This window comes from Benincasa hispida, chromosome 11 (genome assembly GCF_009727055.1).
Source record: "Benincasa hispida cultivar B227 chromosome 11, ASM972705v1, whole genome shotgun sequence".
In the NCBI taxonomy this organism is placed as follows: Eukaryota; Viridiplantae; Streptophyta; class Magnoliopsida; order Cucurbitales; family Cucurbitaceae; genus Benincasa; species Benincasa hispida.
In genome coordinates this window covers 76340425-76358145 of record NC_052359.1, presented here as the reverse complement: position 1 = coordinate 76358145, position 17721 = coordinate 76340425, and the positions used below count along the sequence as shown (strand labels likewise).

General features: G+C 35.0%; 2 protein-coding genes across 8 annotated transcripts; both read left to right on the top strand.

The window, feature by feature from the left end:
* The first annotated feature begins 10689 nt into the window (after positions 1–10689).
* On the top strand, positions 10690–13462 carry LOC120092054 (pentatricopeptide repeat-containing protein At2g35030, mitochondrial). 4 transcript variants are annotated; one of them, XM_039050250.1, is made up of 2 exons: positions 10690–10829; positions 10988–12886. In XM_039050250.1, the coding sequence occupies exon 2, from the start codon at positions 11117–11119 to the stop codon at positions 12791–12793; it is 1677 nt and encodes a 558-aa protein (XP_038906178.1). In that variant the 5' UTR covers positions 10690–10829; positions 10988–11116; the 3' UTR covers positions 12794–12886. The 4 variants fall into 4 exon arrangements, with proteins under 4 accessions (XP_038906178.1, XP_038906179.1, XP_038906177.1 ...); XM_039050251.1 differs by having other exon boundaries at positions 10973–12886; XM_039050252.1 differs by lacking the exon at positions 10690–10829 and adding an exon at positions 10866–10882 and having other exon boundaries at positions 10987–12886.
* Positions 13063–15131, top strand: LOC120092055. 4 transcript variants are annotated; one of them, XM_039050255.1, is made up of 4 exons: positions 13063–13230; positions 14003–14114; positions 14485–14603; positions 14871–15131. In XM_039050255.1, exons 1-4 carry the CDS (start codon positions 13099–13101, stop codon positions 14910–14912), a joined length of 405 nt encoding a protein of 134 aa, XP_038906183.1. In that variant the 5' UTR covers positions 13063–13098; the 3' UTR covers positions 14913–15131. The 4 variants fall into 4 exon arrangements, with proteins under 4 accessions (XP_038906183.1, XP_038906181.1, XP_038906182.1 ...); XM_039050253.1 differs by having other exon boundaries at positions 14834–15131; XM_039050254.1 differs by having other exon boundaries at positions 14477–14603.
* Positions 15132–17721: the final 2590 nt, after the last annotated feature.

Below are 17721 nucleotides of genomic sequence, written 5' to 3'. Positions count from 1 at the left end.
ATCTGTGAAGGATTGTCGCACTGCTGATTGGTTAAAATGGACACATAATATATTTGTGGTAAGGAGAGTTCAGTTGTCGGTCTTTAGTGGAGTGCCTGACAGTTAACGAATGTTGGATCCCGTGACTAAAGAGTTTAGTCAATTATTCAAGTACCGTTGGAGCTTCGAGCTACAGATCCATAAGGTCCCCTTGGTAGCTCAATGGATTCAGCTGAGGATCAGTTCTTGGTGTTGATTTGAAATGTTCAAATTGACAAGAGGTAATTCGATTATATATGATATGATCAATATGATGTATGAGATACATCTAGTGGATGATTAATGTAAATGAGATTTATATTAATTACCATGGAATAGAAAAAGAACTATGGCTTATATGTTTCATGAGATGAAATATTAAAACTATAGGTTATAAATATAGTATGATAGGTTGGTTATTAATTATATTTATAATAATTTTAATTATTGGATAATTAAATCTTTTTCTTTAATAACCAATTGAGTGGGAGGTTATTGGTGGATCATGGTAATGTGAGATAAAAAGGAAAATTGTTTTCCTATTTTTAGTAACGTTGAAATTTGAGATTGTGTTAATTCTCTCTTGGAAAAAGAATCTCACGGAAGTTGTCAAGTCAATAAGATTTACTAAGCGACAGCGTGACAAAGGTAAACAATCGCATAGTTTTTTTAAGAGACAGACACAGATCTATGCGATGAGCTAAACAATCGCTTAGTTTTTGCTAGACGATTGGGCATCGACCTATACAATAGGTTCAGACTTCTCCTAATTGCTCAATCGTTTACATGATTGTTGTATCCTCCTTCATCTGCCTCATACCAAGTCCACACAGAGCCCAACTTTGGATTCTCACACCGAGAATACCAAGGTAGCCTTCTCGGTGGTGTCATACTCAACTCAACGTCGTCGAGGTTCTGTGGAGGTCGTTCGTGACCGAGGCGATCACTGAGTTCAAGTGCACGGTGTTCGTGCTATGTAGCGGTTGTGTTATTCGAGCATTCGAGGTTGGAGTGTTCGAGCGTTCATGAGCAAGAAGCATGGAGACGAGTCTACCGACGTGCGTAGAGTTTCTCCTTGATTTCTTGTTGTATCATGCTGTAATTTCTGTAATGAATGCATAACCATTTGTTTTGTTTACGACTGTAATTTGTAATGTTCATACATGATTGTAATTTGGAATGATCTTTTCCGCTGCTCAGGAAATCCTCGTGTTCGATTTCCTTCATATGGTCCAATAGATTCCAAGGTATGCTAAATTCCTCAAGGAACTTTGCATTAAAAGAGGATAGGTAAGAACAAGGAGCATGTGGTGGTAAGTAAAAATGTTTTGGCCTTGCTTAAGTGAAATATTCCTGAGAAATGTCGTGACCCAGGTATGTTTACTTTACCCTGTGTCATCGGTAATAGAGTCATTCAGCATGTTATGCTTAATTTAGGAGCCTCTATTAATGTTATGCCTTATCTCTGAAATTAAATGATTTGCAAAAAAACTACCATATGCATTCAGTTTGCTCATAGATCTTACATTTCAGCCTCTAGGAGTAGTTGAGGATGTTTTGCTTGTGAAAGATTTGATTTTTCTTGTTGACTTCTACATTTTGAAAATGGATGAAATCTCTACCCTTGCTTCTTCTACAATTTTGTTAGAAAGGTCATTTATGAAAACTGCAAAAACAAAGATTGATGTTGATAAAGGATGTTTTTCTATGGAATTTGATGGAGAAGTTGTCTCATTCAATATGTATGATTATAGGAAATTCCCTGAAGAATACCTTTCTCTTTGCATGGTTGAGACTCATGATTTGGTGGATGAGATTGTTTTGCATGATGATGATGATTCTGATGAGTTGATTACCCCCTGTATTTATTTGAATTCACATGATCTATCCCTTTCTTTTGTTGATGTTAGCAACCATGATAAACCTTCTTCTGACATTAGTCTTGTTGATTCGCAGTTACCAGGGATTGAGTTAAAGGCTCTCCCTAATCATTTGAAGTACATGTACTTGGGCGAAGGAAACACCTTTCATGTGATAATCTCCAGTGAACTGACGCCGACCCAAGAGTGCTCTTTAGTGAAGACTTTGAAAACGTAAAAGGAAGCCATTGGGTGGATCCTTGATGACATCAAAGGGATAAGTCATTCTCTCTACATGCATAGAATAACCTTGGTGCACGGAGCCAAAGCCACGATTCAACCTCAAAGAAGGCTTAATCCTACAATGAAGAAAGTTATGCTTAAGGAAATCATCAAGCTCAATGAGGTCAGTATTATTTACCCAGTTCCTGACTATAAGTGGGTAAGTCCGATTCACATGGTACCAAAGAAGATCAGCATGACGATTGTGGAAAATGATAAAGGTGAGATGGCGTCGATGCACGTTCAGAACAGATGGAGAATGTGCATCGATTTTCGAAAGTTTAATAAGGTAATGAAAGAAGATCATTTTCCAATTCCTTTTCTTGATCAGATGGTGGAACGGCTTGCCGAGAAGCCATTCTTTTGTTTTCTTTATGGATTCTCAGGATTTTACCAAATCCCGATCGCTCAAGAAGACCAAAAAAGACAACCTTCACCTACACTTATGGGACTTACGCCCTTCAGGAGGATGCCTTTTGGGCTTTGCAATGCCCCAGATACTATCCAAAGGTGTATGATGATTATTTTTTCGAATTTCATAGAAAAGTGCATCGAGGTTTTATGGATGATTTTACAGTTTATGGAAAGTCTTTCGATAATTGTTTGCATAATCTCAGTCATGTGATGAAACGCTGCACCAAAACTAATCTTGTGCTTAACTATGAAAAGTGTCACTTTATGGCCTTGCATGGTATTGGTTTAGGGCATCTAGTTTCTGCTAAAGGTATTGAAGTAGACAGAGCAAAGATAAATGTTATTGTTAACCTTCCCTATCCTACATGTATCAAAAAGATTCGTTCTTTTCTTGGTAGCGCAAGTTTTTACAGGCGTTTTATCGAGGAATTTTCGAAGTTGGCTCTTCCTCTATCCACATTACTGCAGAAAGATGTGCCATTTAAGTTTGACAAGGACTGTAAGAAGACCTTTGACACTTTGAAGGAAAAGCTTATCACTACTCCCATTCTTCAACCCCCACGATGGGATATTTCGTTCGAGATAATGCGTGACGCTAGCAATCTAGCAGTAGAAGCAGTTCTAGGATAGCAAGTTGACAAGAAAAGTCATGTCATATGTTTTGCTTCGAGGACCCTTAATCCTACCCAAGTCGACTACAGCACGACTGAGAAAGATTTTTTGGCTATTGTTTTCGCATTAGATAAATCCCAATCTTATATTTTTTTTTTCCTGTTAGAATTTATACTGACCATTCTGCCCTTAGGTACCTCATGACCAAGAAGGAGTCCAAACCTCGACTAGTTCAGTGGATTCTTCTCTTCCAAGAATTTAACTTGACCATCAAAGATAGAAGGGGGAGGGGGGCAGAAAATTCAGTGGCAGACCATTTAAGTAGGACAGTGTAAGAAGAAGATCCTACACCTGTACGAGAGGATTTTCTTGACGAGTATTTGTTCCAGATAACCACATTGATACCATGAGATGTTGACATGTTTAATTTTCTGGTGACTGGTAAGTTCCCTCATGATATGCCTAGTTCTAGGAAAGCTAAATTGTGCAATGACTCTAAATACTTTGTTTGGGATCCACCTTACCTTTGGAAGATTTGTTCTGACCAAATTATTAGAAGGTGTGTCCAAGATGGAGAATTTGAGTCAGTATTTTCATTCTGTCATGAGCTGGCATGTGGAGGGCATTTTAGCCCTGAGAGAACTGCTAGAAAAGTTTTAGATAGTGGTTTGATATGGAACTCTTTATTTACTGACTGCTCTGCATTTTGTAAACCTTGTGAAAAGTGTTAGAGGTCAAGATCTCTTTCTAGGAGGAATGAAATGCCACTTAACTCGATTCTTGTCTGTGAGGTTTTTGATGTCTGGGGATGGATTTTATGGGCCACTTTTCCTCTTCTTATGAATATTTATGCATCTTTTTAGTCGTTGATTATGTGTCAAAGTGGTTGAGGCTATTCCCACTAGGACTAATAATACTGCTGTTGTTTCAGGATTTTTGAAGGCTAACATATTTTCCAGGTTAAGTATCTTGCATGCTGTAATCAGTGACCAAGGTTTCCATTTCTGTAATCGGACCATTGAGGCCCTTCTGAGGACGTATGGAGTCCATCATCGTGTTGCCACTCCATACCATCCTCAGACAAATGGCCAAGCCAAGATATCAAATTCGAAGTTTAAAAGTATCCTTGAAAAGATCGTAAACCCAAAAAGGAAGGATTAGAGCACACGCTTCGACGACACTCTTTAGGCTTATAGAAGGGCTTTTAAAACCCCTATTGGGACAGCACCCTTCAAGCTTGTTTATGGAAAGGAGTGCCATCTATTGGTAGAAATTGAGCACAAAGCCTATTGGGCGGTTAAGCATTGTAATATAAGTTTAGCCCAAGCCGCGGAGGAAAGGCTTCTAGAATTGCAAAAGTTGGAAGAGGTGCGACTTGAAGCCTATGAAAAATCTAAACTTTACAAGGAAAAGACGAAGCTAATTCATTATAAAGGTCTTGTAAGGAAAGAGTTCAAGGTCGGGTAGAAGATGTTGCTTTTTAATTCGCACCTCCAACTCATGTCAGCTAAGCTTAAGTCCAAGTGGCTCAGTTCGTTTGAAATTATTAATCTTTTTCCCTATGGTGCAGTGGAGATCAGGAGCTTAGCGACTAGAAAGGAGTTCAAGGTGAATAGGCATTGTCTCAAGGTCTACAATGAAGGGGAAGTCAACCAAGCTCAATCGAGCATTGTGTTGTCATCACCCTTGTTCATTTGAGCCCATCCTCACTTAACGTCGAGCATACGACGATAAAGAGTTCGCTTCCTGGAGGTAGCCAGGCGTCAAATTTATCTGCTTTCATTTTCTTTTCTTTATTTCTTTTGTTTCTTTCATTTATTTTTGGTATACTGGGTACAGAGAAGCACAACTGCTGAATTCCTTTTGATAATTGAATCGATTCTTTTATTCATATGTTCTCTGATTAGCCTTAAGCATCTAAGCTCGTCTTTTTGTGCTATGAATAACTTTTCGTTAATTGCTGTGAAATGAAATTAAATATTTGTGCTGAAAATCTATCTAAGTGTTTGGTTTTGAATGGTCTGTTCGCTCTATTTGTCGTTTCCTTTTGACGACAAGTTGATGATGCACTAATTGGGTTGTATATTTTTAAAAAGGAAATTCTTTCATGATTTTGAGCTGCTTATAAAAACTTTTTCATGAAAGCCATGCATAATGAACCTAGGAGAAAAAATATCGTTATAAATCTCTAAAAAGTCTTAGAAACGGGTTATCCATCTCGAATTTTTGTTGTCACCTTGAAAGACCCCTTTTTAGCTTAGGAATAACTTTTAGTGTCTGAGAGCAAAAATAGACAAGGAGAAAATAGTGGTCTAGTGTGTGAATAAATATATATATATAAAAGAAGAAGAAGAAGAAAGAAGCAAAGTAGTTTCTGGAAAAAAAAAAAAAAAAAAAAGCATAAAAATGAGGCACAAGCCGGCGTGCCTGCAAAACAATAGCGTATGTGTGTGCATGGATAGAGGAGAAAAGAGCTACCTCCGCCGTGTCTAGTTAGGACCCGCGAGAAAAGAGCATTAGCCCTCTAGGTAAAATTAATGCTCTCCATGTTTTATGTGTGTGAGTTTTAGGCACTCTTGGCTAAAGTGTTGCTCTTTGATTAGCAAGAACGGTATGTCTTAGGCTGATAATCGAGCCAGAGTAGAGGGAAGATGAAATGGGACTAGGATAAATCTTTTTCGGGTACTTTTCGATTTATGAAAAAAATTTCATGCCTTAGTGTTCATTCATACATGATTTGATTGTATAAGCCCCTTTTATAATGAGTCTCAATTGAGTGATTAATAGAATTTGGATTGTTATGTGATTTATCATGAAGCCCTAAAGACTTTAAGACTTGAGATAGGATCCGATAAATAGAGTAAACAGTTCCTTGCCAATTGCATGATTGAGTGTTATGACCTTGCTCAGGATGATCAAGTGCTAAGTTGAGGGTGTTTGTTAGCTCTCAAAAAGAGCTAATTTTATATCCTTAATCTTACTGATTTGAATAATTCGTATGCTTTGATTCTCTTATTTATAGGTAACTCACCCTCAGAGAGCAAGTGAGTTGTTGGGATGAAAATTGAGCCAAAAAGAAGCAAAAACGGAAGTTGGATGCACCATAGAGTACAGATACCAAAATAACCAAACTGCCTTTGAGGGCAGCGTTGCAACCCTCCCCTAAAACCATCGCTAGACGCTGAAAAGCAGTAAGCATTGCATCCTGGACAAGCAGTCAGCGTCGCAATGCCCCTCCCTCCCTCCCTCCCTCCCCCCCCCCCCCCCCCCCCCTAATGCTCTAGCTCGACGCTATTGGACAGTAGCTATTGAACATAGCAGTGTTGCAACACTTAGCAAAGCGTTGCAATGTTACGAACTTTAATGGACAACTGCTTCTGTGCGTGTTCAACTGAGCATCAAAGCAGCACATCTCTGACGCTTGAGTTCTGATTTAGCTGTAGCATTGCAACGCTCTTTGTAGTGTTGTGACGCTGCATTGTTCTACAAATAAGAAGCTTTGCTAGAAGCTGAAGGTGTAGAAAAAAATACCAAAAAAAGGACGATTTGGACGAGATCGGGACGATATCTAAGCTATTTTTCACCAGATTCATCATTCTTCCATCCCCATTCTTTGATTCTTTCATGTTTCTATGTAAGGCTAGGTAAATTCTTCATTGGGTTTAGTTGTATGTTTGGTTTCTTGAAGATTTCTAGTTAATTGTACTGAATTTTGTGAATTCTTTAGGCTGATTTGGCTTAGTTTTAATGGAATTTTATTGAATTGATCTGACAAATCAATTGTATTAAAATTATTGCTTGCAAAATCTTCATGGTGCTATGCACAATTGATGATTCGGTTGCACAAACTAGGATTGCATGTGTTAGACTAAGACTTTTTCTATCTTACGCATGTTTGCCCTAGTTTAATCTTGCCCAAATCAATCGTGCTATAAGATTAGGCTTTCCTACTTGTTATACGTCTCAACGTGTGAACCCTTTCGTAATGCAATTTAATTTAAACTTGGATTTCGCTGAGAAAGAAGAGTTTTAAGTTAAATTAGGGCCAATTTGATTTAATATCGAATTTGGTTAATTGGGCTATTAGTATCTCTAATAGGTTGTGGAGTTCATGGATTCGGTATTTTTAGTTAGTGTTTAATGATTGAAATTGACATACATACTATTCCCAAGTTCCCTTTTATTGTTTAACTCCAGCCCAATCGTTTACTCACTAACGTTCGAATTTCTTTTCTTTGCATGTTACTTTTTAATTTCCATTTTCACAAAACAAACCAAAAATCTTTGTCACATGAATGCTTTAATCAACCTAGCTAGTCAATAGTTTCCCTGTGGATTTGACCCCATTCTAACTGCTTTTACTGCGTATTTGGTATTCGTCTGATTGGAGAACTGGGAATATAGCTACATAAGATGTAATTTACTTCTTCCCTAATATTAGGGTAAGTAGATAAATTGCTCCCTTAAGGACTGATTCTGGGGCTTGAACAATGTAGTGTTGCACTCTCCCTTAGCCCGAGAGGGATTTGGTTATAGTTGGACTATGACTTATTGTTCATTAGAGGGATTTGGTCATAGTTGGACTATGACTTATTGTTCATTAGAGGGATTTGAAGGGATTGAATTCTGCAGCAGAAATGTTCTCTCGTGTGAGAACGCCTTGCATCTTGCGATTCGATTTTTATAATAAACAAAATCGTTATACTAGACGGAATAGAATAAACACGTAAACTAGCACGAGATTGTGGAAAGGGTTAGAACGGTTCTTACCATTATAGATTCCCCAAGTGCCACAAATAATCCTCTCCAAGGTTCTACGAACGGATCTTCAAACGATCTTGATCACAAACAACTCTTTGAGCGATCATAAACAAGTACAAGTGCTCTCTAATGAACAATCTGTTTATGGTCCAACTAATAAATAGAAATCCCCCTCGGGCCAATGAGAGGGTAGGGCCCTTTGTTCAAGTCCCGGAGACACCACTTAAGGGAACACTCATCTACTTACCCTCAAGGAGAGAATGAGTGAATTCCATCTTGTATGATTATGTTTCCAACTCCACACTTGGTCTTGTCTCCAAATTGGTAGGCATATTGGGTCGGCAATCTGGACACTCTTACTCTTGAAAATCAAAAGACAATTCCCTCATGAACAGGAGTTCATAATATGCTCAGGACTGAAACTAAGTTGCCTAAGTCATCCTATTGAAATAGGAACCAAACTAGTCAACGGTGTTGCATCTAGTGGTTACTATTTCACGATCCAGTCTTATGCAAACTCAATGCATAGGATACCCCCACTCGCATGTCACCCACACGAACACATTGGATCATTACATTTGTGTCAAATACAAAGTAGATCGTATCCCTAGTGTTACTAAGATAAGGTACCTAGCCTTATTTCTATTCTATTGACCCTTTAGGTTGTATCTTGAACATTGATCCCTGTATGTCTCCACATACAGTTCAAGACTCATAAGACAACCTTGGATGTAGTTTATTGAATTTAGGGTTATTAAGACAAAATAGACAACAATACAATAATATTTGTTGATTTAATATGTATAACACTTTATTGATGACAATCAATTAATAGCATTTACTATCTACGAGTTTTAGGGCATAAAACCCAACAGAATTAGTGGTACTTAAGGAGTTAGACGTAACTACAAGGGCAAAGCGGTCATTTCGGCCCAGCTGTACTTACGAGCAATTTGTGAAGGGTCATTGCGTTGTTGACTAGTTATATCCAATGGACACAGAAATATATATATATTGCGAAGAGTGCAACTATCGGTCTTTAGTGGAGTGACTAACAATTAACGAAAGTTGGGTAATTTAATTAAAGGAGTTTAATTAACTATCCAAGTACCATTGGAGCTTTAATCTACGGGTCTATAAGGTCTCCTCTATAGCTCAACTGAGATAATTGAGAATCAATTTAATTTTGGATTAATTTGAATTATTCAAATTAATTGAGGAAATTAATTATATATGATATAATAATTTAATTTAACTATGATATACTTAGTATAATGTATTTGATACATTATAAAATGAAGTTTATTTTGAGAGGAAATAAATATTTGAATATGATTCAAATATTAATTGTATGAATTAGATTCATATAATTAAATTTAATATAAATTTGATTTATATTAAATATCATAAATGATTAATAGAATTCAAATTATAGGTTATATCGTATTTGATACAATATAAAACAAACTATAGGTTATGCGTTATATTCGATATAACATATAGTTTAATATATACTATATGATAAGGTGGTTATATATATATATATATATATATAGTATGTATGTATGTATGTATGCTGTCTCTTATACACATCTAGATGTGTATAAGAGACAGATATGTATATATATAACTCCTTCCCTTGTTTCTCTCTGATGAGGGACATGGGAGATAGGGGTTATGTTGATCGTCCTCCTAAAAATGATACTGGGGTCTATAAGTTTTTGCTCTCCCAAAACAATAAAAAGAAAAAAGTTTCTCTCTAAAAAATCTTTCCTCTCTCTTTTTACCAAATTAATTCACAGAGCCTACAAACTCCCGTGATTCTCAACCCTAAGGAGAATACATATGGTTCTTTTATGGTGGTGGCCATATTGGGTATTGCTTCTGTTTGTGTTCCAAGGTGGGTTTGTGACCAATCTAGAAGGAAATTCGTAAAGAATTTGATTCTTCAAGAGGTTAGTAATCTAGACCCCAAATTTCTTCTCTGTAATATTATTCTAAGCATGCGGTAAATTATTTAGAATGCACAATAGTGTTTTGGATTTTATTTTTCTGTGTAAATTTGAAAATGGAAAATAATCTCGCTTCCGTCTGTGGTTTTCACAAACCTTCAAAAGGAACTTAACACAAGACCGAATAGGAGTAGTTTTTTTGTTCATGCGTGACTTACTGTTCTGGTATGGTGCAGCCACATCACTTAAAGCATAACACTTTAAAGGTTGAATCATTGTTTATCCCTATTTATCGATAATTGTTTATTGTTTCAAGTAAATTTATCACTTATCAAAATATAAATTGTCCACTAGTTACTTCGGTTACAATGGTCCATAGTAATCAATTTAAAAGTCGACCTAGTCCTATGGGTTCGATACTTGGAATACTTCAAGATTATTACTTCATCGATAGTGTATGCTTGCACTTAGATCTCATCTAGCTATATTTTTATCACTCATACACAGTTGGTTGATCAGTTCTAATCTAATGTATTTAATGAAATGTAAAACATCTAAATTCGATATATTGATGGGTTTTTTTAAAAGAAAAACAACACTATAGCTTCTTCTTTTTTTTTTTTTTTTGTGAATTGTGGATTTTTGAAATGTTATTCAATAAATCATTTGTATGCATTGGTCAATTTTATTTTTGTACAAGAAGTTATTTTATTGAAATTAAGAGGTGAATTAACAAAAAAAAAGGAGTTAAAATTGCAACACCTCACAAGTTAAGGTCAGAATTCATATTTTTCTAAACATGTTATTTTACCAAAAATGATGGAATATCTCTCTCTTTCTCCTCCCTCTCCCACCAGACACGACACAAGCAGCCGCCCCCTTTTCTCTTCAGTCTTCTTCTCCGGTGAGCCTTAGGCGGCGGAGATACCCAGTAAGTAGATACAAATGTCTTTATTGTATCAGATATCAGTTAGGGAAATTTATGCTAAAGATACAACCAGAATTCTTCTTTCTAGCTTTGTTAGATATGCGTGCGTCTTGTGCAATTTGCATAACTCCATCTTATCGTCACAGTTTTCTACCCGTCAGGTTGTTCCAAAAATCTCATCACGAGTTAGAGATTACAGTGCCAATTCGAATGTTGCACGTACTAACTGGCTGATCACAAAGCTTGGTAAAGAAGGAAAAATTGGAGAGGCACGTAGGGTGTTTGAGGAAATGCCTGATCGAGATGTGGTCTCATGGACTGCAGTGATTACAGGGTATATTAAATGTGGAATGATTGAGGAAGCCAGGAAGCTATTTGATAGACTTGATTCTATAAAGAATGTTGTTACTTGGACAGCATTGGTTAGTGGATATGTAAGATTGAACAGGATTGAGGAGGCTAGAAGCTTGTTTGATGCCATGCCGGTTAAGAATGTTGTGTCGTGGAACACTATGATTGAAGGGTATGCACGAAAGGGTTGGGTTGATCAGGCTTTTGATTTGTTTGAAAGAATGCCAGAGAGGAATGTGGTTTCTTGGAACACTGTTATTACAGCATTGATGCAATGCAGGAGGGTAGATGAAGCTCAGGAGCTTTTTAATCAGATGCCGGAGAGAGATGTGATTTCTTGGACGGCCATGGTGGCTGGTTTGTCAAAAAATGGGAGAATTGATGATGCCCGTTTACTGTTCGATAAAATGCCAAAGCGGAATGTGGTTTCTTGGAATGCAATAATTACTGGGTATGCTCAGAATATGCGGCTTGATGAGGCATTTGAACTGTTTGAGCAAATGCCAGAGAGGGATGTGCCTTCATGGAACACTATGATTACAGGGTTCATTCAAAACGGTAAACTAGAAAGGGCAGTGGATTTGTTCTACAAAATGCCCAACAAAAATGTTGTCACTTGGACGGCAATGATTTCTGGACATGTTCAAGATGGGCAAAGTGAAGAAGCATTGAAGATCTTTTCAGAAATGCAAGCAGCAAACAATGTAAAACCAAATGAAGGAACTTTTGTCAGTGTGTTGGGTGCTTGTAGTAACTTAGCTGGCCTTTGTGAGGGACAACAAATTCACCAGATAATAAGTAAGTCGGTATACCAAGAAGTTGCAGATGTGGTGTCAGCTTTAATAAACATGTATTCAAAATGTGGGGAGTTGTATATGGGTCGGAAGATATTTGATGATGGATCAATGAGCCACAGAGATGTGGTTTCTTGGAATGGGATGATTGCAGCCTATGCTCACCATGGCCATGGCCATGAAGCAATTTGTTTATTTGATGAAATGCAGGCATTGGGGTTTCGTCCTGATAATGTCACCTATATTGCATTGCTTTCTGCTTGTAGTCATGCTGGCCTTGTGGATGAGGGGTTGAAATTATTTGAAAACCTTGTAAGAGATGGGTCTATAAAACTAAGAGAAGATCATTTCACATGCCTGGTTGATCTTTTTGGCCGAGCTGGACGACTTCAAGAGGCGTTTGATTTCATTAAGGGGCTTGAGGTTAAGCCTTCGGCATCTGTTTGGGCAGCTCTTCTTGCTGGATGTAATGTTCATGGGAATATAGATCTAGGTAAGTTAACGGCTGAAAAACTTTTAGAAACAGAACCAGAGAACGCAGGAACCTTTTTGCTGTTATCTAACATATATGCTTCAACTGGAAAATGGAGAGAAGCTGCCGAAGTAAGGTTGAAAATGAAGGACAAAGGATTGAAGAAGCAGCCTGGTTGCAGTTGGATAGAAGTTGGAAATGCAGTGCATGTGTTCGTAGTGGGTGACAATTCTTATTCCCAATCTGAAAATATTTATCTTTTACTTCATGATCTACATACAAAAATGAAGAAGATTGGTCATACATTGTACGAAGATTTAACAATGGATTTCAATTTAGTAATTGCATGAGCCTGGAACTGGTAGGAAATTTGCTTGGCCAACCATATGTTCTTCAATGTGATGCTAAATGCATTGCAATCTGATGGGGAAAGAATATAAGAGTAATTCCTTCTTATGGGGATTATCGTGAAAGATTTTGCATGTGACGACGTGACGAGGTGTGGAACTCTGTTGGATCATGATCCTCATTCGATTATGTGTTTCACAAGTTTTTGACAGAATATTAACATCACAGTAACAATGAAATGTACATCTTCTTGCTCTTCCAGTTGGCTTTCAGAACTTGGATGCAGCTGTTCTGATGATTAAAACCAATGCAGGACAACAACCCCTTTTTTTGTCCTTTCTCAGCTTCGCAGCAAGAACTAGTAGCAACGGATTGCTTGTGGTTTATGAGATCTTCACAAATAGAGTTCTCTTTATACGTTCTTATACTACACCCAGAGGTTGGCTCGATTCCTATGTCCATGATACAAGAATTATCCAATGACACGTAATATTCATGGACTACACTCGATTGTAATAATAGCAATTTCACTCAATTTGCTTCCTAGTTGCCTTTTCTGATGAATTTCATAATTTGACTTGTGAATTTTGAATTCTAAACTGAGTGAATTGAGACTACAGTAGTTTCCCTTTTATTCTAGAGTTGATTGAATCTCTCCTTGATCTGCTAAACATGAATCCTCCGTCAACTATTCTTTTATAATTATAAAAGTAAAAAAATTATTGTTAGAATTCTACTTTATTATTTTAAATATATTTAAGATCTGAAATGTCTTAGGGATTTTAGATCTAGAAAACTAGGTTATTGATTACTTTTACTTGTTTAGATTTGGTTACTCGGTGGTTAAATACATTTTCAAGTGAGAAGTTCCATGAATTTGTAGTTTTCTGGTTGTAGAGACTTTCAATAGTGGGTTCTTATTTTCTTTTATTTTAACCAGGAATTCAAGAGAAAAAAAAATGGAGAAACGTCTATAACAAACATAAAATTTACTTCTGGCTCTCTTCAACGGATCTGCTGTATGTTTTATTCTTTGTTATGTAAAATTATATAATATTTGCAAGCAGACAGTTCACAATTAATCTTTAGAGTCAGAAATCTGTTAAAATCACATTTAATTGGTAGTTTGGTATGTTTATAACTTTGTATTATTACTTCCTTGTAACAGCAGATTTCCTGTTATTAATATCCACTCCATCTCTCCTTGCCAGCCATATTCACAGGTAAATGGCAAATGGCAAATAGGGAAGCAAGCGACCTGTGCGGATGAGATTACTTTCATTCCACCATCAACTACTAAGCTAAATATCTCCCCTGTTACAGGTCTGTCTTCTTTTAGTGCATAAACCATGTTATTCGAAAAAGGGATATAGTGGGAAGCAATTAAACTATCGATTTCAATAAGCTGGATTTTGTGCTTTGATTATTGGAATAAACACTTTTCATTGTTTGTTCATGTGATTTTTGCTTTTGATTTTAGGAACATATTTTATTGTTTTTCCTATTGCTAAATTATATTCGTACGTCTCTCATGCGGAAGAAAAAAACATTTGTATTCCTATTGGAAATAAACAATGGCAAGTGAGAGTTGGGGTTTGGCATAAGAAACCTGAAGCTAATAGAAGTTCCATAAAAAGCCTTGTAATTAGCCAAAAATATACATTAATGTTATCTGTAAACGGTAGAATACCAGGACCCAAGAACTTCATGGATCCAGTGCCACTTAACCGAAACAGCAAAGGCAACACAAATCCAAGGAGAAGTCGAGTTGACTGTGGATCTTCACTTCTTGAGCACTTCCATTCCTTTCAGGTTTCTTTATCTTTCATCTCTTCCATTCATTTCGTCTGATTGACACTCGTTTATATCAGAATGTTAAACAGTTAATTCACATTATCTATAAGATTTTTGTACGTAAGTCTTCTTTTTTGGAAAATTGAAATTTGACAGACTTCTTCAAAACAAAACTTTCTGACCTTTTGTTGACATCACTAAGCTTGTTTATGGATGTTTTTTTTTTCTTTTCTCGTTCTTTCCCTCAGTTTGTTTCTTGTCTGAAAAAATTTCGCACGTTCTTAGAAGAAGAAGAAACAACTATGCTCCATGTTGTCATTGTCGTAGGCAGAAAACAAGGAAGGGAATGTTATTGTTGCTATAGTTGGAGGTGAAAATACATGAAAGTGAGAGGAAGAAAAGAGAGGAAATAGAATGAGAGTTGAGAGCTATGAAGCACAGATACTTCATGTAAGGCAAAGAATCAGTATCAGACACGTATCGGATACTGATACTTCTAGATACTTCTCATATATGTATCTGACGCGCGATTTAACGTATCTATACTCTGACACGCGATTTGACGTATCTATTTCTATGCGTACTTTTTTTAAAGAAAAAAGACAAGTAACTCATCTAATTTTTCACAATCTAAAATTAGGCAACCTATTTAAAAAGCTCACTACTCAAGTCCAAAACTAAAAGAAAATAAATAAATAACGGACTAAACCCTAGATTAGAATCATCTAATCTTCATCTTTACATTTGAGTCCCTACAAATTCCACCAAAATATAAACTATTTGGATATTTTCAACAATAAGTTTTTCGTTTATCTTCATACTTCTCCTTCTAATCTTCTTCTTTGCAATATGAGTCACTTTTCTATTACATTTTATTAATTATTGTACTTCATCTTCTTAGATGTTGCTTTTTTTGTATTGTATTTCAATGTTTGTATTCTATTTTATGCTATCGTTATTAACTTGTATGCTAAATTTATCTATATCTTAGATTCTTTTAAAGAAAAAGAAAATGTATCTTCAACGTATCCGTATCCTCGTTTTTTAGAAATATATATATTAAAAAATATATAAAAAAATGACGAATCTTTAGACGTATTTATATCTTAGTTTTTTAGAAATTAACGAATCGACATATCCGATCGTATTCATATCGTGTAGCCGTATCTGTGTCTATACTTTATAGGTTGAGAGAGATGATGAAAAGAAAAAAATATATCAAAAGGTTTAGAAAACCTTTATTTTGAAAACTAAGGCAAATAGCATTTTGGTCTAATTTTTAGGTTAATCTATCAAATTAACCCTTTATTTATTGCATGTAAATTTTTAATCATGACCTAAAACCTTTATAAATCCAACTGGGTTAATGACTTATATATAAATATAATGCATACATTTCTTTTAGTATAACTCGCAATTTCTGCGTTGAGTGTTCAAGTGTTGTTTGATCGATTAATATCTATCTAAACTGATCATTTAGCGCATAGCTCAATACTAAAAGGGTTAAGGTGTAACAGATTTGGTAGGAACGATATAAGATTGAATTTAGACATAAATTCATGCTAATTGATCTTAGACAAAAGGCGATCAATTATAAAATAAAGGATTGTGAGACTTAGGGATGTGTTTGAAATACATTTTCAAGTGTTTAATTTAAAAAATAAGTCATTTTGTAAAAAAATTGAAGTGCTTGAAAATTACTCGAGATAACTTTCGAAGTGTATTTTTAATAATTTTTGTCAAAAATATTTAAAGAAAAATGAGTATTTTATAAAATGGGTTTTTTCTTAATTCAATCCAAACGGATCTTAATTATCTAGGTTCAATTGATTATATCGATCACTGGGACTCTTAAAAACATGCTTGAAAATAAATGGAAATAGAAAGTGGACCTGACTTACAAGTGTAGATAAAATATGAGGAATCCCGTGAGGAGCAATTGCATTGGGGGACAAAATACAATTGAATTATTTGATAGTTCGTATAGGCTATAGCCATTGTGGGGATGAACTTACATTTAATAAATGTGTTCATCAAATAATGATATATCTAATCTCAAAATGAATATAATTCAATCAACATAAAATTTAGAGATTCCATAATTCTATACCATTTTAAAATCTATGAATAATATAGAAATTACACTTAAAATTTAGGACTCATTTGATAAGTTCTCATTTCTTATTTTTCGTTTTCCTAGAAACGAACTTGTTTGATAACTATTCTCGTTTATTATTTTTAAATTTTGAAAAACCTTTTCTAAAAAAAGGAAACCAAATTCTAGAAAATCACAAAAGATAGATTCCGCTAGTCATGGGTTTGAATCACAATGGCTTCAATTTTTTGATCCTTTTCGATTTTTATTTTCATTTTTTTGAATAATCCAATTTTTATATTATATTTTAATATCCCATCCAAATATTTCTAAGCTTTCCTTTATTTATGTATTAGTTTAATATTGAATCATAAATTTTTTTAATATTTAGACTTGTATATTATTTAATTTTCAAATTTTCAATATTTTTTAACTTTAGTATTTTAAATTTTGCAGATAGTATAATTGAATTAGATGTGAGTTGAAATTATTTAAGAGAATGACTCGAGTGACTAATGACATTGTCAATTAAATTTGGGCGACATTTGAAGTATAGAATAGAAACAACTTTGTTTTTGTATTTAGTTGTACATCGAGACTTATTTCCATTACATAATATAAATTTTTAATAATTTATTTTTCGATATTTAATATAGTTGTTTTAGATGATAAAACTGTTAGAAATATTTTTAAATATAGCAAAATATCACTGTCTATCAATCTGATAGACTAATATTTTCATATATTTGTAAATAAGTTAGCTGGTTTTTGTATATTTGAAAACACCCCTTTAATCTATGACATATATATATATATATATATATATATTACTGCAAAAAAAAAATCATAAACAAAAACCAGAAATAAGAAACAGGTATCAAACAAGTTTGTGTTTCTGTTTATTTGTTTCAAGAATTAAGAAACATGAATAGTTATCAAACATATTCTTGTCTGATTTTTAAAATACAAGAAATAAGAAACAAGAAACAGAAAAATAGGACACGGGGAATAGAAACATTTTCAAATGACCTCTTATGGACC

Bases quoted from the DNA above. Each gene is read 5' to 3' on its own strand.
- LOC120092054 (XM_039050249.1), top strand. From the start codon at position 10,844: ATGTCTTTATTGTATCAGATATCAGTTAGGGAAATTTATGCTAAAGAT.
- LOC120092055 (XM_039050253.1), top strand. From the start codon at position 13,099: ATGCAGGACAACAACCCCTTTTTTTGTCCTTTCTCAGCTTCGCAGCAA. The intron at 13,231-14,002 runs GTTGGCTCGATT...TCTCCTTGCCAG, and splicing joins TTCTTATACTACACCCAGAG to CCATATTCACAGGTAAATGG. The intron at 14,604-14,833 runs GTTTCTTTATCT...TCTTTCCCTCAG, and splicing joins AGCACTTCCATTCCTTTCAG to TTTGTTTCTTGTCTGAAAAA.